The sequence below is a fragment of the Falco rusticolus genome, chromosome 5 (genome assembly GCF_015220075.1).
Source record: "Falco rusticolus isolate bFalRus1 chromosome 5, bFalRus1.pri, whole genome shotgun sequence".
Lineage (NCBI taxonomy): Eukaryota > Metazoa > Chordata > Aves > Falconiformes > Falconidae > Falco > Falco rusticolus.
In genome coordinates this window covers 66829439-66853324 of record NC_051191.1, presented here as the reverse complement: position 1 = coordinate 66853324, position 23886 = coordinate 66829439, and the positions used below count along the sequence as shown (strand labels likewise).

At 40.9% G+C, this 23886-nt stretch overlaps 1 protein-coding gene across 4 annotated transcripts in view; it reads right to left on the bottom strand.

The window, feature by feature from the left end:
* IPO8 (importin 8) overlaps positions 1–18970 on the bottom strand; it is a 50916-nt gene extending 31946 nt beyond the window's left edge. The window contains exons 1-8 of one of the 4 annotated variants that reach the window (XM_037388662.1): positions 18866–18970; positions 10200–10281; positions 7964–8120; positions 5572–5730; positions 4479–4635; positions 3343–3432; positions 2427–2521; positions 1746–1830 (exon numbers count right to left, since the gene is read on the bottom strand). In XM_037388662.1, the coding sequence (XP_037244559.1) occupies positions 1746–1830; positions 2427–2521; positions 3343–3432; positions 4479–4635; positions 5572–5730; positions 7964–8100 (723 nt within the window). In that variant the 5' untranslated portion in view covers positions 8101–8120; positions 10200–10281; positions 18866–18970. The other 3 variants (XM_037388664.1, XM_037388661.1, XM_037388663.1) reach the window with 3 other exon arrangements.
* Between the last annotated feature and the right edge of the window lie 4916 nt (positions 18971–23886).

Sequence of the window (23886 nt, the reverse complement as noted above, 5' to 3'; positions counted from 1 at the left end):
GGGCACTACATAACAAAACATTGAATCACGTCTTTTCAGAAGGCCAATTCTGCTTCATAATTCTTCATAAGATTATAACAAATCTTATTGCGAACCTAACTCTTTTATTAGGAATACTAAGTCTGATCTCAAGTCTTTTATACGATACGCTCCTTGGGCAAGAATTGTCTACATCTCATATAGACTCTACCACACTGTCAGCACTTAACAACTGATGAATAACTAATGAAGGCTTAGTAATGTAATATTCACGGTAGAATTCTTACTAGTCTGCAAAAAAATGTGACAAATCAGCATTTAAGAGCAGAAATGGAAGAAATGTGCAGATTGTCCAGTCCATTTAACTTGAAAGCTAAACTGCTCCCTCTGCTACATAGCCTAATCTCTTAGACAAACTTTTAAGTATTTCAAACGATAACTGCCCATGGGAGTCTATTTTTCCACTAAGGACTTAAACATTGCAAGGATTTTGGAATAGATATTAGACTGTTCCCCTTTTCAATTAATGCTTACAGCCTCACCACAACCATTCCTCTCCTTCATTCTTAATATTTACATATTTACACAAAATTATTATGCTAAGGGATAAACAATTCTGTTGTCAAACTGGATGGAGAAAAGTTGGTGGTTTTTTTTTTTGCGGACAACCCTGGTATTTCGAAATCTAGTTTAAATTTGACTTGAAATGACAACAACAGCCTGGCATCCTGCATCAAAGACACCGGAAATTTAAGCTGTAAGATGGCTGCGGATGTCACGTCAGGGATATTTCATCTGGTAGCACGCTGAGGAGCCACATATTCTGGAAATACACATTATCCAAACACTTGTCACATGAAAAAACAGCATTCCCAGATGGTTTTCAAGGTTTACAGGCCAAAGGGAATCAAGAGCCCAGAATCATGAGCAGGAGAGTGTACTGCATTCTCCTGGCTTCTTAGGAGTCTGTTTGGAATTTGTAACCCAAAGCCTGGACACCCAAGAGCTTTAGCTGAGCCAAAAGCCTGGCAACTACTGCTCCTTGTCATCCAGTATATGGCAGGCTGAATGAGGAGGAGCTGTGCCAAAAACATCCAAGCCTGGGAGCCAGCACTCTCAGGGCTTTCAGGCACCCGGTAGCTATAGCCATTCCACCAAACCAGGGAGATGCTGGAAGCCCACGTTCCCAGGAGCCTACAGCGGAGCTGGCAGAGAACTAAGAGAACTCTGACAGAAATTGCCTTTCTTCTATGCAATTTTATCAGAACTGAACTGTGTCCACAACACCATGTTATTCACAAATAATTAGCATTCCCCACCCAAAAGAATTTCCTTGCAAACTACAAATTTATGCTATATTTTCATAAAATATGCTTTCTAGATATAAAGTAACTTCTATTACTGTTCTCCAGACACCTTCTAATCTGTCTGTATCTCCTTGAAATACAACAGTGTCATTACATTACTGTGCCTAAGTTGTTTGCAGCAAAAGCACTTACTAAAGACTGGTCTGAAAAACCCACGCTTCTATGACATGAGGCCTCTGCATCTATAGTTTTTTTTCTCTCAGATATATCTAGAATGTTTATATATGATGATAATACTGTTTTATCAGCACTTGTCTTGCACTTCTCAATCACTAAAAGGAATCCTGCCTGACGTTGTTCATTTTTGTTTAATGAATGAACTGCAGTACAAGCATACTGCTGAAAATACATTTCTTCAGAGAAAATGATTTCATTCAGAACCAAATGAACTGTACTTACCTGTTGTATGCCCACAGCATATGTTTTTAAAAAGAAGTCTGAGAATTCGAAGTATTCTTTAGTTACATTTCCAGGACTTCCATACCTTTGAAAAGAAGAGGACACAGATATTTACATTGTGAGAAGTCTACTGTAACTTCTGTTACAGTAACACAGTACTTTCCAAAACACAAAGGACCTTGAGTAGTCTTCCATCTCCAAAAGTATCCTTTCCCACAGGTTCCTTCTAAGCCATTATTTCCCTTATAATGCCCCATTTCCCTTTTCTTAGATTATCATAAACTACAATACTAAAGTCAAGTAAATATAGCTGCCTTTTAGTTACAAGCTCTATAACTTCCATGTTTATGGATTTATCTTCAAATCTTCCCCTGCCTTTACATTTGAGAATATAAGGACTTGTAGCTGAATGTAGTAAAAAAAAGAAAGCAGCACAACAAACCAAAATAAAAGACCCTGTACTTTTCCAGTGGGGCTAGTTTCTGGCTATCTTAGTCAAACAATTTCACTAAGAGCTCAGAACAGTCTGTGCTGGTGAAAAGCAGAGGACAGCAGCAGGAACACCTTTTTGGTGACCATGGGCTGTTAAATCAACTGAACTGTCTTGTCTAATTGCACCTCAAGTAACATTACAGATTTGTAATCCAAATTTAATTTTTAATCAGTTTGTTAGTTTTTTACCGTTCAAAAAGACGAGCTACAATATGCAGTGCCCACTTCTTGCATTTCCACCACACCAGCTCCGGTCTATCATCTTCGTCAATCTGCAAAGTCTCCTATAAATAAATACATTTATTTTAAATTAGCCGTGTGTATTGTTGAGATAAATGATGATTTAAATATTCCTTACCAAGTAAACTAATACAAATGCACAGCACTGACTAAAGCTTTGATTGTTACCAGTTATGTAACATTCACGAACTTTCAAATATCTTAATTAGTCAATGTACCCATATATGTTCAATACTTGTACAATGCCTGTACTTCAATTTTCAAAACTATGCATATTTAAAAAACAGAAACTGTCAGATATACTTGAATACTACATGGTGGCATGCACTCTGGCTTAAAACAAATATACACGTCCTAACCATATATTAATGCAAAGGCTATTATAAGAAAGTTGAGGTTGTGAAATAAATTTCTAAAACACTTAGGAAATGCCAGTTAATGTTGTACACACACAAACAAGAACTTACTTTTTTTATTTTGTTCTTTTTTTGTCTATTTTTATATTACTATTTTTAATTTTTTCTTCAAGAAACATCAAGGACAGATGAAAGAAAAAGAGTAATAGAGACAAATGACAGGTTTGTGATGACCTTTTGTTTCCTGTTTAAAACAAGCTGGCTACAATACTTGGAAACTTGCAAAATATCCCAGATCAGAGTTTACATGGTGTCACTACCTCAGACAATGAATTCTGACAGCTTACATGATCTTCCTGCATTTCCGTCAGAAATGCCACTTATTACAAGGATAAGAATCTTACATAGGTAACACCTTAAAAAATGGAACACTTAGAATATCTTCACATTGACTGTTCCTCAAATGTCAACACCCAAGTATCAAAGGTCTTTACAAAACTAAAACTTACTGGAGGGACATTTCTGTCAATGATAGTACGGAAGATCTCCATCCACTGAGTCATAGTCTGGTTATTCACCAACTGGAGCGGCAATGCATACTGAAACAAGAAGAAAACCCACAGTCACACAATACAAATTTTCTCTGAAAAAGGTAAAAGATGTTTCTACAGTAGTTACATTCTGAGAAAGATGAGGTTTTAAGGAAAATTAAGGCTAATTAGGTTAGATAATCAATACTACTCTAATTGCTTCCTCCTTGGTACAATTTACAGAGGAATTTCTGGGCAGGCAACTGTTTAAGGAAAGTTCCTTGGTATATTTCTTCCTCTTCTTTCACAATAGCCCAGCTAACTTTTAGGGACCACAGTAGCATCTACATTATAGGGTTTGGGTAAACCAATAGTATTTTAGTAAGTGAAATGTACTCCTAATTACTACCTAGCTACTATCTAGTAAATCTTACTTCTCTATAAAAATCCAAAGCAAAGTGACAACATTCAGGCAAGCTATTGAAAAGCAAAATAGGATCTTGGGATCTTTTTAATCTGCCCCCCCATCTAATAGCAAACTACTTTAACTTTTTAACCCGCAGTAATAATTTTCAGGCTACGCCTTATGTAGGATCTTGTTTTGTTTCCCATTCTCTAAAAGTATTTCCTCACCAAACTCATCCCTGTAAAAGCCAAACTCATCTCTGTACAATGCATGTGCATCAATAAATAATTTCTGCTAGATCTTCAGAAGATAATGACAAATGCCACCTACTGAAGTGCACTATTTGACAACTGTACCACTATATCCACTACTGACACTTTCAGAGGCCAACTAGCACAGTCTAGATGCTCACACTATTTATATCAGGTTATGTGTAACTTTATAAAAATAGGAACATTTCTCCAGTAAGCTTACAAATAGGACGTGCAGAAATACCTTGGTTCATTAAAAATTTAATCTGGGGGATCACATGACCAGTTTTGAAGTAGAAAAATCTATAAAGATCACATTTTTATAAAAACTGTTTATTGTACATGACTTTTCCCATCCAAACTGGTATTCTTACACAATCGCACCCATGAGTGTACTGAAGGGGGTCATTGTGCCCAGCAAAGCAAAAGTTTAGGTTTTCCTCTACATAGATGCCAACCTGAACAAGAGCATAGAAGATTTTTAAGATTTGTTTCTGAAGCAGTACAGAATAATGAGAGTTATCAGGCAGAAGCTGGATCATCTGCTGCTGGATCCGAGGCAAAAATATTTGCATTGCTGCTATGAGAGGATCTCGCTCCTCTGCTTTTTTGTATCTGCAAAGGAAACAAAAATGTTGGTCCAGGATCTACACACTGAAGATTCTAATGCTTATTCCGCACCAGCAATTTAATTTCTGTACCTTAAAAAATAAAATAAAATAAAAAAATCCAGCACTCACTCATTCACTCTCCCCTCCTCTAGCCCCCACCTCAACAATTTGTGCAAATTCCCTAACCTGTAAATACAGAAATGAAATCCAACAAATGTTACCTTATATAAATGCAGCTATTGGCAGGAGGAGCTAATGATCTTTACTACTGAATTGTCAGCTCACAGGAGCAGGGACTTGAATTCCTCTGACATTCATACCAATGCTAAACCCAGGTTGGGTGCTGAACAAACAGGACTGAACAGCCATTGAAAGGGAAAGACAGTTCCTTTATTTGTTAAAGATTCTCTCTTTCTCTGTTTAGATTTCTTTTGTGTGGTTTATAACATTCATACATAACAACCAATAATATCTTTTTTTAAATGAGTGAAAGTTCACTGCACTTCTAATTTACGTTTTGTGGATTTAGACTATCAGGAGGATGGTACAGGTAACAATATGTTCCAGGATATAGAAGTAACAAATAATTTGTATTCGTATAACCAGCATTTGGGGAATTTTCAAACAAAAGAAGTTACAAACATTTAAGAAATTTTTCACAGGTGGATTAAGTCAGATCAAAAGTACAAAGCCTCGAGAGAAATACATCAGTAAATTCATACAGATTATTGCTGGCATCTCTGCTTTCAATTCAGTGTTGATATAAAGATGATGAATAGTTTTCATTTATTTGCAGGAAAGGAAACATATGACAATTATTAATTGCCATTTTCTATCCAAATTCCTTGTAGAACTGCCAGTGCTCTTAAGAATGTTATTCCCAGTAATCAGCTAAGACTAAAAGTACTGATTCCTCATCTACTGATGGACATCAACTTACTCATAAGTCTTCACCAGCTGATACAGGCACAGGAGGCTCCCAAGCCAACTCCCACTGTTCTGAGACTGCAGGTAGTAGCCTATCTTGTCTACCACAGCTGTCCAATGGCCAGGAAAGTCATGTTTAATGATAGCACGGAGGCACATCGTCAGCTGGGCTCTATGGCGGGAGGCAAAAAGAAATACATTGTAAGTAAATAAGATCGAGTCATAGTGTCTAATATTAAAGGATAGATCCCAAGTCTTGGTTGATTGGCCACAATACACTTATTACATTGTAAGTATCACATATATTTTGACAGCACTGAAAGAGTTCTGAGAAGCAGCAGAGGAACAACAAGGCAAAAAATCCCAGTGGATTTAATTTTAAGGAAGAAACTGATTTCAGGACATTTTAGATACTTTCCTCCTTTCCTCCCTCCTCTCCAAATCTACCAGGCAATATTTGAAAACAATCGATTGCTCAAGAAACCAGCTAGCTTTGTACTTTGAAAATGAATGTTGATACCTCTACATGCTTATGAGGTCAAAAGCAACCACAAAATCACAAATTCGTACATTTTTATTAAACAGTATTGGTCGGTATTATAATCCAAGCCAGAGGTTCCTCATGAAATTACAGTTTTCCTGGGATCTTCTAGAACAGCACTTTCTGAACCTCTGAAGCATGTGGCAGAGTCAACTGTGTAAAAACATCTTACTATTCCTTTCCCTCCATGCACTTTTAGATGCCATTCACAATGGTGAGGCAAGACAAGATTGTTAATTGCCTAGCGAAGTGTGACTAAAAAAGTTGAGCGGCACTGAACTAGAAGCTGTAATACTCTTGGTTTGGCTAAGGAATCAAAAATCTGCAGAAAATATTGGTTCTTCTACATTTAGTTTTCCTTGGGTACCCTCTTGCAGTCCATTACATAACTAGCCACTATTGCATAGCAGTTCAAAAAGGGGCCCTCCACCTACCGAGCCTTTTAGCTTCCTACAAACCTACCTTCCCCCTCAAGCCTTCGGAGTTTGTGCTTGTTGCCAGTTTGGTTCCTCCTCCCCCCTTAATCTCACAAGCAAACAGTGAAAAAGATCAGTATTACAACAACAGGCTTGTTCCAATAAAGTTTCTTGGGAGTTTTTTAACCTCTGTCAAATCTACAAGTTTAGCCAGTATTTAGAAACCCTGTCTGTACTTTATTCCAGGTGATTGTCCCAGGGTTTTCAACAATCCTTTTAGATGCAGATTGTCATTGCAATGTCAGGACATTTTGAATATCAGGTTATGAAACGATGCCTGGACTAGTTTGCAAAACACTCTTCAAACTTGCATTATTTTGCATTCTTTTGTATAAATTTAGCCTTGGTATTTATGACATGATAGCAGGGGAAAACAACATGCCTTTACTACATTATCACAGAAAGAACACAAGCTGCCTTACCTGGCAGCATAACCTTGGCAAGGAGCACCTATCTCTTTCAGTGGAGATACTGATCATCTGCATTCAGTGTGTTAGAAAAGCTGAACTGGAAACAATGGTTTAGTTCATTTTCTTGTCTTGGTACAGGACCATTTATATCCCAAGCATTCCTGGCAGGTGTTTGTCTTATCTATTCATAAAGATCTCCAGTGACAGCAAAGCTATAGCTAATGCATTCTGGTGTTTCATTACTTTTTAAAGTGTTTTCTCTAATCCCCATTTCAATCTGTAGTCAATCACTCCTCTTCCGGATATGACTACTGACAAAAGATGACATATTTGGGCACCTAGCTGGTGGACAGGAGGAGGAAGAGAGAAGAGGATTTTCTTCTGTTTTTCAAAGATGAACATCTATACGCTACAGCCTAATCCCATCCTATCAGCCTCACTTTAATTAAAGTAGTGAACAATCATAGTCTGTAGTATGCTGTGAGTCTGAACCACTCTTCCAGCAAAAAGAGAACAGCATTTCTTCATTCTTTAACATCTTAAAACCAAGAATGCTAATACACATTTAAATACTGGGATTACATATAAAAATTGCAGAAGTAATTGACAAAAGGCCTACAAAAAAAAAAGAAAACAGATCTTGGGCAGTATTTCTCTGAATGGTTAATTCTTATCGCAGATAGCCCTCTATGCTATCTGCCGTGAACCAGCCAAGTAGACAGGCTGTCACTACAGCAAGTGTTGTAAGACACTTTAAACACCATAAGAGCATAAATCACATCACAGGGCTTTTAGCCTGGTTACTACATTTCTGGAAAACAAGTGCACATAAATACGTTAAAATTTATCATTATTACATTTTCAAAGTAAGTACTTGCTTCACCTCCCAAGAAACTTGAGGATTTCACGTTAACTACATCAAGACTGGTAGGTCTGAAAACTTGAGCTATAGAAATATCTCTACACAGTATAAGATACCTCACTAAGTCAGGAGAACGGATTATTCCTTCCACAATGTTATCACGAATCTGCTGACGATCATTTTCATGAATGTTGAATGGAAATACTGCTTCTCCAGGAGGTGGTTCACGATCCGGCCAGTACTGTGTCACCATGTTCTTCAGGTAAATGGCAGCTAAGTAAAAACATTGAGGAAATAATAACTTAAGTCTTAACACAGCTCCACATTACTCTGCGCTCAACCTGTAGTACAGTTGAAAGTAGAACAGAATTGAAAAGACAACTGAAAACCATTGCATGAGTTCTTAACAATTATAGGTACTAAGCACAGCTGCGTCAGAAAACCATTTTTTTATGATTCCACACAAGGTCAGGTTCAAGTGTGTGATTCTAAACAGAACAGAGTAGTATTTCAGTCAGCTTCTATTGGGGTACCCTCTTTATTATTCTATATGGCCATAATATTCCATCGTTCTAAACAAGCAAACAAAATTCTACTTATCTGCATTTTTGCTCATCCCTAAAACAACTACTCAGGCTCAGTAAGTGAAGTTTTGGAAGGCTCCTGTAAACAAATCACTGTACAGGCAGGTGGGCCACTCTGCTTGGGGAAATGCCCCGTGTGAAACTGGCATGTGGCTTACGTTCTATTCAAACAAAATGTTTGTTGTGAATTCCCTAAGCTTTATCTCACTATTAGGATTCCTCATAATCCCTTAGAATTGTTCCCTTCTGTCTCACATGAAAAACCATGAAAAATAAAGTTAATCTTCAACTGAAAATAAAGCAGCATTTACGCCTTAGTACTAAAATGCCTGTAGGCATTCTTTACAAAACATGAAATATGGTGTAAAACATTAAAGAAATGTTCTTAATAAACTCTTATCCCTGTACTACTTTGGTTGATTACTAGCTAGGGCTTTAAAGTATAAATAAAATATCCTTGGCTACAATCATTTCTCTTGGTGATGACAAATTGCAAAGTATGAAAATATGCAGTTTGTAAAGTATTTTATAGGAACAAGAGGAAAAACACTTCTTTGTCTATGACGTGCCAGAATATTCAGACAAGAAACAGGTCCAGAAAGACCAGCCCAAGACTTTAATTTACTCTGCCCATAGATCTTGTTGTTATACAAATTCTTGGCTTTTAAAATATTCCCAGGGAAACCTGTTGACTTTACTTTTCTATTTTATACCTCTGCTCTGGAAAAACAAAAACAAAAAAACCCAAAAATTATGTTCTACATACTTCCCCGCCCACCCCCGCCCCCCCCGAATGGTACTGAAATGAGACATTAATTTATAAAAATGATCTTATGGAGTCCAGATTAAGCATCAAGCTTGACTGCAGCAGAGTTTAACAATGCCATACAAAGTTGGATTATCTTTGAAAAAATAAATGCCAGCATGACAAACAGCATATGTCAGCATGCCCCAACACACTCAGGGGATTAATGGGATCTGTACAAAAAAACCCAACAGTGCTTCTATGGGAAATGTTGTTCCATAGGATAAAAAGAGCTGTGAACAGAAAGATCGATTTCTTGAAAAAGCTGAATATTTTCTGTGTCTGACAAAAACATTTGAGTAGTTAAAATGGATTACGAGAATTTAGAATCTGATCTTACACAAATGTATATCCTATAGTTAACTGCATCACCATACCTGAACTCACACACACAGTTGGGCAACCTTCCTAGACATGCTCAGACTACAAATTTATAACTTAGCAGTTATGTGACATTCCTTCACATCTACTTTTGTAAGCAGACACCACAGATACCGATTAAGCACACGTGGCTACCACTGACCTAGGGAATTGTGGGGGTTTTCCGGTTTTTAGAAACTTCATTTTTCTAGGAAAAGGGTTTCAAATAGAAACATGTACTCAAATGAGATCCACTTTTTTTAAATTCCCACTTCTCTTGGCATCACTACTTCTTCACCACCAGGAGAAAGAACACCTAAGGCTCCCTGCATACTCAGTTTTGAGCAGAAATCATTCTCTTTTCATATCAGTATCACAGCAATCCAGTAGGGATCACTAGAAACACAGGGAAGCCAAAGCAGGACTCTACTCTATGCCCTTGGTTTTATCTGGCCCTCACGTACGAAAGAAATGGCAAAGAGAGACCCTTTTCATTTCCACATTCAGAACAAACATGAACTTACATTGCAACAGCTCAATACTCCGTCAAACTAACATACTGACTTTCTATCGAAAGAAAATGAAACAAGGAATTTCTCTCACCTGCTTGACGCACTGGAAATTCAACTTGATCTGATACTATGATTTGCAGTAGACTTGGAGCAAAATTGATGATCTTATAGGACTGAAATACATATAAAACACAGTTAGCAAATCACTACATTTAAAGAAGACTGTACTACCAAAAGCTGATTACGAAATACATACTAAGGATTTTGCAGTGTTCTTTGATTCTCCTTATAAAGTATGGAAGGTTTTAGCACTTGGATTTGCCCAGATCTACAGCAATCCCAGTAATTACTTGTAAAAGCTGAGCATATAACAGCACTTGGGTGGAGTAAGTAGTGATGGAATCACAAGGCTTTCTATTAGACATTAGTGATAGTAAATATTTAAATAATTCTGAGAACGCATAGTGAGAAGCATTACAGATTTGTCTTTGAATTATTTAACTTAGCCTCATAGGTCAAATGAATTTTGGCATGCTTCATCAATAGATACCATTTATTTGCAAAATGGATTGTGGTATAATAGCAATACTGAACTTTGAAGAGATTAAGAAAACCATTTAAAATTATTTTCAAGTGTAAGCAGCAACTGCATTAGCCACATATTATACAGCTACCTTTTAAAGAACTAGATGTATACTGCTTCTTAAGAAAAAAATAAAAACTGAGGAAACACAGTGGAATAACCATTTTTAATTAAAATCAAGCATAGACAGATAACGTTTCAAAACCCACAGCCTTCCTGGGAACTTTTCAAACACTACATCAGCCACGCAGCTCAAGAATTTCAAAGAGAAAACAATGCTCACTGAACCTCTGAGCAAAGCACGCCAGATTTAAAAGATGTGAAAATCTGATAGCATTATACTGCTGTCATTCAACAGGGGTCCTCCAATGTGAAGAATTGTTGACTCAGCATGGTGCAGTTACGGCTAAGCCTTGGCAACATCACTCATTACTAGTAGGTCAGATCTTTCATCACTTAGATCCATGTGCTTTATGTTCAAAAAGAGATGTTTACTGGGGCTAGATGGCAGAAGCTTTCTTTATTTCACCTTTTATAGTATTTCTTTCTAACTAGATTATGCCTGGCAGCTCTGTGGTTGTTTCCAGAGCTATGCTTTAAGTACAAGTAAACTACACCCTCCCGTAAACTTTGCCTCGTTTGAAAGCTGTGAAAGAAATAAATTCTGCTCTTCATGTATCCAGTTCATTGATCTAACATTTCCATAATGATGCAAAATTACATTGCTTTTGTGCTGCCTACATGTAACAGCTGCATCACAACACTATCATTCAATAATTTTACCAAATCACTTAACTTTCTGGCCCTCATTTTACTGATTATAATGATAGTGGAATGCTAACCTACTCTGTGCTCAGAGACTCATTTGATGTTTATAGAGTAATCTGAGATCTCAGATAAAAGCAGTAATGGCAAATCAAAAGCATACTTTCCTGCAATTCCCTTCTCTATAAACTTTAATTATCCATAAGAAATGCTCCAAATAAAGTAAAAGCTGTAACAGACAGCACAGGAAACTCCACTCATCTATGGACATGCTGAAATACCATCTTTCAACGCCAACTGGTTAAAGCGCACTGGATTCCAAAGATAACCTTTTAATTGAGTATCCTGGAGTGCAAAGCTTGCCCTTCAGTTGCTACTGGAGAGAACCTGTATACAGTGTTGGTGGGTTCTGACAGGGGCTGCAGCATCCTCCAGCACTCAACACCTGACTCCCACGTACATAAGGAAAGCATGAGAAATCCCAACAGCACAGGAAACCAAAAATGTACGTGAACTCTTGATCATCCTTTTTCTTCTACAAAACATCAATGTGCTGTTCTCAGACCCAATCTACATACAGATTTTACTACTATAAACACACTGATTTAAGAATGCAACCTTTTGGGGAGTTGTTGTTTTGTTGTTGTTTTCCTGCAGTAATCCTACCAGTATCACATTTGGGTGGACAGTGATAACAGTATAAATAATTTCCTTTTCCCTGCGCAAACAGCTTTTCCTGATTCTATATTAAAGTCACCGCTTCTCCAGGAAGCTTTATTGGTACCACTTATGCTGGGATACAACTGCTGTCCCTGAAGTTTTGCCAGTATATATACAAATACGGTTATTTGGCCTGCACAGCAAATCCTCTCGGCAAGTGCCTGGAGTGACAAAAGACACATTAAGCAGAAGGTATGCAGAGTGTCTCTGAGGGGGCCTCATCCCTACCAGCACACTGCTATGAGGGTTTCTTTACGCTTTACATACCAACACCCCTAAAGATCACAGGGACACATTATCAAGCTCCCACTAAATCCCTCTACTCCGTACTGCTGTTATTATCATAATTCACACTTCTACATAGCTTTGTTTTCTACTCATTATCAGAAACATGAACACTGTAGAGATGAACAGAGATTGTGTGCCCAGTTTAGAAACAAGACACCTGATTCTGTTGTATTTTTGAAGCTCAAATACCATCCTGCTCACTTATGCAGCAACAAACTACACGCCGCTTGCAATTTTTAGAACAGAGGACTTACTGAAAAGCTGTATGCAGCAACATTTTTCCTATACCAGCACATTCTCGCTGGTTTAGTTGGCACGCTAATTGTGATCTTGGGATGTTTCCTCCCCCTGCCTTGCTCAGGAAACCATACAACAGGCTCCTGGACACCAGCAAGTAAAGCCGTACGTATCACGTGAGCAGGTGCAGACCAAGTGTCACGTGTGCACTGTGTAAATGGAAAGAGACAAGGAAGAGACCTCAGAGCTGGATAAGTTCAGCAAGACATTTATATCATTATAGCTGCACCTGATGGAGGGAGAGCAGGAATATCGTCAATCCCCCAGAAGGAACGGAAAGCTATCTGCTGATTTTGAAGAGCCATGCCCAGGAGCCGCAGGGAGGCACCAGATGGCTGAAACAAGACCTTCAGTGGAACTCCTGTAACAGCATGCTGCTTTGTGCAGTTTGTGAATAATTACATTGCCTTGAATTCACAAGTTGCGATCTGGTAAAACTTTCTGTGAAGGTGCCAGTTGATGGGGGCATATATTTATTTTGAAGGAGAAAGTAAAAGTTTTTCAAAATAAACTTTCACTGAGTACTTACACAGAACTATTATTTTAAAGCTGTGTAAAACATACACTGTCTGCTCTTGCATGGATCACAGATCAGAGCATTTATGCTAAAAACCAAATAAATCTCATTTTGCCTCCATTGAGATTAAGGGGATGGGATAGAGCAATGTGCAAGGTAGCAGCTAAACTGGGAGAGGCGTACAGCATTGGTAAGATACACCTGGGTAAGTTTACAGCAATGGAGAAGAGATGCATATGTTCCCACGCATCTTATTCCACCTGTGTCTGCTGTCTGAGGGTGGGCTCCGCAGCTGCACAGCTTTCTGCACTCTGTCCTTTCACCTTTGGCCTAACATGTATTCCTTCCCACTTCAACATCACAGTTCCAGTCTTCAAAAAAACTGAGAAAACATCATTTTTTGCTTATTTCCTCTTCTATTTGATTAGATATAGAACAGATGAGACTCAAGAAAGCCTCAGATGAGCCACTGAAAAACAAGATGAACGCTGTCACATGTAAAGGACTAGAATGCAGTGAGAGATTAAGCAGGAAATATATAGTTAAAAAATCCCCTAATGAATCCTGCTGAATCAAACACTTTTCATATCTAACATTCCAGTTTTGTTTTGAGGTTATCATATATTATATACTACTGAACTCATTTCAGGAAGCAGCATTCTTGTGTCTTGCTTGCTGTTGCATTTAAAGCCTACAGCAAGCAACTGCTCCATAACCACATTTGTCAGTAACCTTACCACTGCGCTCATGGCAACCACAGTGGTTCAGTGCAGAACGGCACTGGAAGGTGCTTCTTCCCCTGCAGAACAACAGAACAATCTAGGACAATGGATATGGAAAACTGGGGTCTTCCCTCAGGTTCTGCAAGGAAAGCTAAGACCATCCTTCTTCACCAGCAGTAAATATCTCATTCTCTGCACCTCTGAATCCAAGTATGGCACATAGAAATTGCTGAAATAGCAAGGCACTACATCTCTGTTTGCAAAGACGAACACACGGAAGTCTGTACCTTGAATACATACGCAATTAACTGTTTACAAGGATTATTTTAAGGTTTACATACCTTTGATCTGAATGCTTAACTATCTGGTTTACAAAGTTTTATTTTCACTTTGCTGTGCACTGAAAATCTGTTACTTAGAAATTCCATCAGTGTCACACTCGGGAATATTTTTGCAGTTGTTAATAGTATTTTCTCTCTTGTTTTTTCAGTCACAGACAGTTATTAAAACAAACCAGAACTTCAAAAGACACTTTCTCCTTTCCCTGTCTACACACAAAGGTATTGTTTGGGGAAGGGAAAACACAGTGATTTTGTAGAGAGTGAAAAGAAGCTCATGTAGGTTCTTGCACATGCTTCTTTCCTCTGTGGGTTCTGCTGCCAGATTCATCCAGTCTCAAACAAACCCCACTTTCCACAGACCTTCTAATCATGCAAGTCAACTTCCTTATTAAGCTGGTCTTCAATATAAATACATGAGATTCCTTCCCCTAGGTAATGAGGTACTCATTTCACTTTCAGAGTGGCCTTAAGACCCCTGCCTACTACCTCAACGAACATGTGGAAGATGCTGAAGGAAGCCCAACTTCATTCTGGACTCTTGGGCTTTTGGGCAATCTTCTCACACTTCTTTCTCTTCTTCCAGCGCTGCTACTCAGTTCCTGTCAAAGCCAAATTCTGCAGCTCCTTCTCAACATTTAAAGAAACAGCTGTATTTCTGCAATTGTGTTCCTATTTTCCCCTTTGTTACAGGCCAAAGAGATCTACTACAGCAGGTTGAGCCAATGAAGATTAATGCATTAAAACTGTATGGTAACCCTAACCGAACTGGTATCAGAATGACTTTGTGTGTTCACATAATCAGACAGTATATTCCACAACATTCTAAGAACTGGCACGTGAAAGCAGAATTTAGCCATTAAAAAAAAATTAAAATTAAAACCAGCAAAAGCTCCTGAAGTCCATGAGACAGACCTAACAGTAACAGCCTAGAACAGATACCAAAGAAAGGTGCACAGAAATTGGTATGACAATTGACTGTTCTAGTAAGTACAGTATGATTGATTAATATGATCACAAAGTGCACACTGGTTCTGATTTGACAGCTGAAGAAAAAAATGAGGGACACATGAAAAAAACAGAGGGGTATGGAAGGATGTGTACACTTATAAAATCAACAGGCTAAAGGGGAAATGACAGCAGTTACATGATAGAGATTGCTGACCTGGCAGGAATTTACTGCTTCGGTTTATCAAGAATCACATTCCTGACAAATCCCACATTTACATTTGTGTTCAGGTCACTGAGAGAAGTGAAGTTTGTTGATGACTCAGAAGTGGCATGCATCATCCAAGGAGAAAGATCAGAAAAATCCTACAAAGAATTGAATGATCTTTAGAACTGCACCAACAAAAATGGAGTAGAGTAACAGGACAAAGTACACAGTATGCACTCAAGGATGACAGGAATTTCTCCTAAAAGTTTGAAGTTTCTTAGAAAGGAACAACCACAAGATAAAAGGACCTCTGTATACTCAGTGAGAAGAAATATGTAGACATTGGACACAAAGAAGGTAATTGTAGTTTTAGGATGTATCAAATGAGGTATTGGTGGCATTCAGTGCGAGGCTTTCTGGAATGCTGCAAACACAAATTATGAGATTGCACACGAAAGATTAATTCAAAAGGAAATGAGCACAGAGAAGAGCTATGCTCACCTATTACTAATTTCATAAATTCACTTTTATGATAAGGCAAGGGAAATACAGTCTGTTGAGGCTAGGAAAACAGGCCGGTAAGCATTAGCCTTTGACAAATATGTCAGGGAGGGTACCAAGAAACCTATTCTGGTTAAGAAGTAAGACTGGCACAAATGGATATAAATGGACTGTAAACTAATTTCAGCTGGAAACCAACACTTGTTTCTAGCTGTGTGAGGAAGAAAATTCACAAACAGCCTTCCAATAAATGTAGTAAGGGGAAAAAATAAAATAAGGAATCTTGATTCCATTTCTGAATGCAGTTAGATGTTAACCCAAAAGGCAGAAAGCAACTTCACTGACTTTGCTCTATCTTTACACAGGTTCAGGAACATACAGAAGAGAAAGAGGCATTTTCAAACATGCTGGGGCTTTTTACAGGTGAGCAAGCTTTCATTTGTTTTAACTTCATTCCCTACACTCTATGTTGCAAGCAAATTAGGGAGTTGGGACTATTATATTGTTCTGAAGGACTCGCTGTATTGGTACAAGCAATGAGGTGCCTATGCAGAGGTGCTGTATTGGTGGACTAGTAGGATTTATACTCTCTGGGAAGCTCCTGTCACTATCTACATTCAAACTTGAAAGCAAATGTACACCACAGATGGGCTAACACAAGTTAAGTTTTACCTCAACACCCATTAGTATGTACGATGAGCAGCATCACTTTAAGTACTGCACAGAAGAAACAGGTGAGCCCTGTTCTGTTCAGTCAAGTGTTCTATTACCACTCCAAGTACATACTGTTGGAGTTTTTTCTATATGGTTGGTGGATTTGTTCCTTCGCTAGAACAAGATAAATGCTAGAACAGCATCTGGACTCCAGTACTTACAGGAACACAGTGACATGTCAACATTATCATTAGATACATGGGAGTCTGGTATGTCGCTTTGAAGTCTTGCTTCAAAGCACTGAAAGGTTTCAAGATGTCACAGACCCAGGTTAAGCCACATTCCCCAGGAGCACTTTTGTTCCACTCATCCAAAGAGTCATGTCAAACCCAGCGCTGCTTCAGTACGTTATGTCAGTCAGATACATCATGCTTCACTGAGTAACAGGAAGCCTACACAATAATAGGTATGTCTTCATTTCAAGATTCATTCTTTGTAACAGCGAAGAGAAAACGTGTCAGCTATTTTAAATAAAAATCTGTGTCTCCACCTGTTCTCAATAAATACACTTATACTCTTGAATCAAAAACCTGAGTCTTTCATGAGAAGTGCATTATCCATCCCTTAAACTTAAAACATTTTACAGGTCTCGATCTTAAAATGCTTTCAGAACTCTTCCTGAGCTTCACAGTACTTTTTGGTGATGTTAAACTGACATAATGAGGAGTAGGACCCAGGAATCCAGACGGCTGCCTCTTTGTTCTGAGCCTGCCAAACACACAGCAGTTATCACAGTAGTTTTGACTCCTGCACAACAGGCTGCTAACAAATATTTGCAATTTCACTCTCAGTCCTTAACAGCAAGGATAAAAATAGGTACCGATGAATTTTTAAAGTAACTATGCCAAATAAAGAAAAAGAGGTTTGCATTTTTATCTAACTATCCCCAAGAACATTCTCAATGTCCAGTACTTAATCCACTGATTTACTAAAGGAACTTGCCAATTGCTAAAGCAAGGATTAGCTCTATCTAATTCAGAAGGAGTTTTAAGTTGCCTAAATAGAAAATTAAGCCGGAGGAGTAATCCTGAAGCAGCAGTAATTCCTGACAGCCGATTCTCATGAAATCCATGTCCTGATGATCACATACTCCATCCAAGTGTAGAGGTTAAAGCTTTACTCATGCTGTGCAAGGGAACCGTCTCTTTTTCTCAAGCGTCCAAGCTCAGACTATGGTCACCGTTCTGACTCAGCGGGTGCTGCCGCTGCACTAACCGTGGGGTGCTGTGACAAATACTACCCGTGAAAGCATAACGTGCCTTCCTCCAAGTTGTACTGGGCACGGTGCTGAACGGGACGAAACTAACCCCGGAGCGCCACTGCTACCAGCCGCCTGCGGGAGCCAGGGCGAGCAGCGCGGGGGGCGAGCAGCGCCGTCCCGTCCCGCACCGCCACCGCGCGGGCCACGCCGAGGGGACACGGCCCCGCTCCGCTGCGGCGCGCCCCGCTCCCGCAACGCTGCACGCAGCCCCGTGCGGGCACCCAGCCCGCCCGCCGCGCACCGCGGCCGCGCTCCCCGCCGCCACCCGGAGGCTGCGGTAGCCGGCAGAGCCCGGCCGGGGGTCCCGCTGCTGGGCCGTCCCCGCCCGGCCCTGCCGAGCGCCCGGGCCAGCGGCGCGGCGGGGCGGCCGCTGACAGCCGGCGCGGAAGGGCCCGCTCCGCCGGGGGACGCCGCCGCCCCCGGCCCGGCCCGCAACCCGCGCACGGGGAGGGCGGCGGCGCGGCGACCCCCGCCTCACGGCGCCGCGCTGCCGAGCGGAGCGGGCGGCCGGGCGGTGGCGGCGCCCCGGCGCGGAGGGGGCGCACCCCGCCCCTGGCGGCGGGGCCGGGCGCCCCCGTGCCGCGCGGCGGCCGGGGTGAGGCGCGGCGGGGCGGGGGCGGGGCAGGCCACCGGCGGGTCCCGGCCGGGGCAGGCCGCCCCCTCACCTGATTGAGCTCGTTCTCGGCGGCGATGCGCAGCTTGGGGTCTATGGTGCCCTTCAGAGCCTGGATGATCCTGTTGGGATCCATCTTGCCCTCCCCTCGCCGGCAGGCAGCGCTTCCCCGGGGGCAGGAGGAGGAAGCGGAGCCGTCGCCGCTAGCGCCGCCGCCCCCCCGTGCCACAATCCCAGGCTCGTGTCCCCCACCCCCCCCGGTCCCTCTCCAGAGCCATTCACCGGTTTGCGACAGCTGGGTATCGGGAAGCGGGCACTACTTTACGGCCGCAGCGCCGCCTTCTGGCCTCGTGCAGGGGTCGGCGAGAGGTGGCCGCCATCTTATTGTACGGACACAAGTCAGCCGGGACGGCCGGCGGTGGGCGGGGTTAGGGGCCGGCTGCCACGCCGGAGTGGCGCGGGGGCGGCCATGTCGCGGTACGGAACCGGGGCCGCGGAGCCCACCGCTTCCCCCGTACTGAGGGAGACAGCGGCCGGGGGCGGGGGGCCGGCTGGCCGCTCCTCTGCATGCGGGAGCGCTGCCCCGTACTCCGACCGCAGCAGGGGGCTCGGCTGATGGTACACCGCCGCTGTCACGGCGATGGAGCGGGGAGCCGGGTCCTGCGGCACCGGACCCCGGCGGGGAGCGGGCCCGGGCGGCTGCGGCCGCGAGGGGGCGGCGCTGCCGGGGGCGCAGGGGCTGGCGCAGCCGTGCTGAGGCCTCTCCGGGCACCGTGCGGGGCTGGCGGGGCTGGCCGAGGCGCACCGGTCCCGCAAGGCGCTTGGTTGCCCCGCCCCATCCCTCTGTGCCAGCACATACTTAAAAAAGCCCAAATAATCCTACTTTTCCTTCTTAACAGTTTACCTTTTATTATTATTATTCCTAGTAGTTTTTCAGCTTGTATACCAGGCTTCATTGTTCTGTATTTGCTACTATGTCAGTTGTTTGCACAGGAATTAAAAGTGAGAACACCAAGGCTGCGCAGCGGTGATACCAGTTCCATGGTGGAGAACTGGCGTTACTCACACAGTTGCCCAGGTACCTAAGGTACGTGCAGCTGGGCAAGATTTGCAACATGCGAGAAGACAGAAATTTGCTGCAACGAGCTTCCTAAAATAAGTAGTTGGGGCACACATCGTAATTCCTAGTATGTTTCTGAGCACGTTTCTTGGTGATACTTGTCCTCATTAGGTAGGGTAGTAGACCCTGACAATGGGTTGCTTATCTTAATGGTGTTTGTGTGTGAGAGTGGGTGGAAGGTGCTTACCGCTCAGCTGTCAGGAATATACAGACACCACTTCTAACTGCAAGCCCCACTGTGATTCTCCACCTCTGTCCTATTTTTCCCCTTAGATCCTGGAATGTGCAGATGAACCAAAGGAAGGTTTAAATATCCATGCAGCCGTAAGATGACTATCAAAGGTGCAGTTCACAGACCAACAGCATGCAAGAAAACCCTCATCACTAATAATGATCTTAAAGAGCCAAATCCTTTGGTTACTTCTGCAGGTGATATTTTACGTAACATTTACAAACCAGAGATGTGTGATTAACTGGTAGAAAGAACAGAAAGACTATTTACTGCAGGGGTCCTCAAACTATGTCCCGCGGGCCGGATACAGCCCCCCAGGGTCCTCAATCCAGCCCCCGGTATTTACAGACACACACACACACACACACCCCGCCGGGGGTTGGCGGGGGGAAACCAAGCAGCCGCAGATGACTGCCTGCCACTGCATCCGCGCGCCGGCCCCCTGGTTAAAAAGTTTGAGGACCCCTGATTTACTGTGTTTTGGGAGAGTAAAATGCAAAGGCAATTACAAGATCATTCTATAGACGCTTTAAGAATACAACTGGACAATATGTCATTTGTTCATTGCAATTACAGTATAAAACGTCATTTCTCATTACTGCTCCTCAATTACGAAAACAGCAGTACTTCCCTCAAGTTACATATTACCTGACCTATACTGAAGAATACTGTTGACAATGCTAAATGCACAGGAGTACCATTTATGGTTAGGGATACCCTGCTCTAACCAAGGGGACTATACGGTAATGCTTGCCACAACATCTTTACTGCCACTCAATAACTTCAGTTCCTAAATTGTTTACAAGGAAAATGTTACATCAGCTAATACTATAATGAATTCATAAAAAGAAGTCCCTTAATAAGTTTTCTGATAATTAAAAAAGAATCTAGCTGTAAAAATTAATTATACCTGTCTACTGTTTGGAGACTGTGCACTGTCTTGTGGTTTTCATCACTTTTTGAAGTGATGGAGCAGAACGCCTGATCATTGTCACTCAAGAACTGTCTTTCTGTTCTCCAGTAACGCAGCTGTACAGCATGTAGCAAGAAATCGTAGGTACTTTCATTCACCTTTTCATTTCTTCTTCTTAGAAGCAGGTGATGTTCAGGTATGTTCAGTAATCATAAACACAATGTGAGCGTAAAAAAGCATATATTGTTAATTATGGTAATTCTTTGTCATTTTCCCTTTATGGTTAAGATAGCAAATAAGACTACTCCAGTGAAAACTGCCCATTTTAAAGACCTTGGATCATGTATCATACTAAAACAAATTACTTTAAAATACTTGTAGTGTTGTATCTGTACTTCCTTTTCCCAAATTAGCATGTTACGGCAGTTTAAAAACAGTTCTGTTTTATTCTGTTTCTGTGTATTCATCTATGGTAATGTGATAACTTCAAAAGTTCGGAAATTCATTTCTTGAAGGACTTTAGTCTTGTGATGTAAAACATATCAATAAAGAACAAAATATGTTTAAAGGCTATTTTACATCTTCCTAAATTTTTTAAAATCATATTATTGCACTTAGCATTTGTATTTTAAAATGGCACTTTTAACACAGAAGATTCACTACAAAATAAGTGAAAAAGTTTTTACACCTAAGATTTTGCTTTTAAGACCTGCTTTTTCTGCACACAGCCATCAATGAGGCAATGCCAGCAAGTCTCTAAAGCAAGTAACATCCAGTTCAACAATGCTTATTTCCTTTGTAATATGTCAGCAGTGATTTAGTTGTGGAAGTATTGTTACAAGCATTTTAGTCTGTGTGCAGGGTTTGATGTGTGTGTGATACTTCTTTCTGTAAAACGTGAACCTCCATAGATACCAGTGGCTATATTATTCAAAAAATAACTTTAGTCATTAATGGAAATATTTTTATGTAATTTCAAAACCTTCAGGATGAAAGTAACCACATATAAGCAAGAATTAGTATAGTTTTTTGTTAGAGCAAAGATTCTGTTAATGTTTTGGGCTACTTCTACTTCAAAATAATGGATATAGAACTGAATTAGAATGTTGGGCGTTTTTTTTAGATCTGTTTTGCTACTCTGCAAAATAAAGAATCTGAGGTAGAATTCTGAGATTTTCTTCTCAACTGTCTAACACTACTAGTGAGAGAAGACCCAATATGAAAGGGACAAGTGATATATAAAGAAATTAAAAATAAGTAAATGAAATCCAAGTTGCACTAGTGTGGAAGTACAGAGAAAAGGGATGAGAATAAAAGGGATGTGGGGAGAGAATGGAAAGCAAAGATTTTTTTTATTATTTTTTATTTTTTTTTAAAGCTCCAGAACTCTATAGGTACACTATAACAACAGCTTTAGGAAGTATTTAGAACAAGCAATCATATTTTGAAACTCGGTTGCTAAAGCCAAGGATTTTTAAAGCAACGTTAAATTTGACCTCAATGACAGTCAGACAAAGTTGCTGATGGAGTTGCTATCAAGATAACTCAATTAAATTCAAGAACTTTGGGAGGTGAAGAAAAACTAGAAAAGCCTTAAACATTGCTGGTTACTTAAAATTAGTCCTTTGACTTTTGGTTGTTTTGAAGTGCAGGTAGTGCTTTATCTGAATGCTACGTGTAACGCCTTCTGCTGGCGTGGAACAGCTGCTCTGTTATCAGGTCAACCAAGCTCCTTTCGGATAGTATCTGGTTGTAAATTGTAGTTAATAAGAGGTACTCATGGAAAAGTATGAGAAAGACAACAATGATCCTTTGTGTGATGTGCTACAGGCTAAAAGTAATCCACTATTTACAATATAGAGTTTACTTCATTGTAGTAAACCAGTGACAAAGTGATTGGATCTGTACTTCTCATAAAGCCTTCATTCCATATCAACCCCATCTCAAACCTTACTCATCTGAGTTCCAAACAGTCCAAAAGCTGTAGGAACTAGTAGTCTCCGGCCAAATTAGTACTTCACAGCACTTTTTTTTCCAACTACACCACCTGGAAACATTTAGTCAGCAGATACAAATGTATAAGCTTTTTCATTCTTAATAGAATTGTTAGGAGACAAGACACAAAATTAAGTTGATCAGAGACTTGTGAACAAACGCATAACTAGAGTTAACTCATTTGTATCTGGTTAGGGTACAGTAGATCTCCAATTAGAATACTCAACAGACTTCTTGTATCCTCCACAAGACTCTCAAACTTAATTTTCTCAGAAGGAACGTATAGATTTGATGAAGCGCTAGCAAGGATGATCTGCATGACATGCAGATAAATGTATGTCAGGCCTCCGGATACAAGACTTTGATCAGAGTTAAAGTTCTGAAGCCATCTCCCCCACTGAATGTTTTGCTGGAGCAGCTGTAGATAACTTAGACCAGTCAGGGAGGAAAAGGTAGGTAAACTGAACCAGTACAACAGAACAGTGACATCCTCTGCACCACCACTGCAGCCTGCAGGATGGAGGTTTCCTTAGCTGCAGGAAATCACATGACAATTCAGGTAGATCATTCATGGTTTCCTCTCACTTCCATAACCTGGAAAAAACACAAAAATCACAAGTCCATTCGTATTTTGAAAACTTTAAGAAACCCTTTGTTACAGTTGAACCCCAGTAGGCAGCTGAGCACCACACAGCCACTCCCTCCCTCCCTCCCTCCCGGTGGGACGAGGGAAAAGAATCGGAAGGGCAAAAGTGAGAAAGCTCATGGGTTGAGACACAGACAGTTTAATAAGTAAAGCAAAAGCCATGTGCTCAAGCAAAGCAAACCAAGAAAGTAATTTGCTATTTCCCATCAGCAGGCAAGTGTTTAGCTGTTTCCAGGAATCATGCATAAGTTACTTGGGATGTCAGACTGTAACTCCAGCGTGCCCCCTTCCTCCTCCTTCCCCCAGCTTGTATGGCTGAGCACAACAGCCCCCTCACAGCTTCTTGTGCACCCCCAGCCTGCTCGCTGGTGGAGTAGCGTAGAAACAGAAAAGGCCT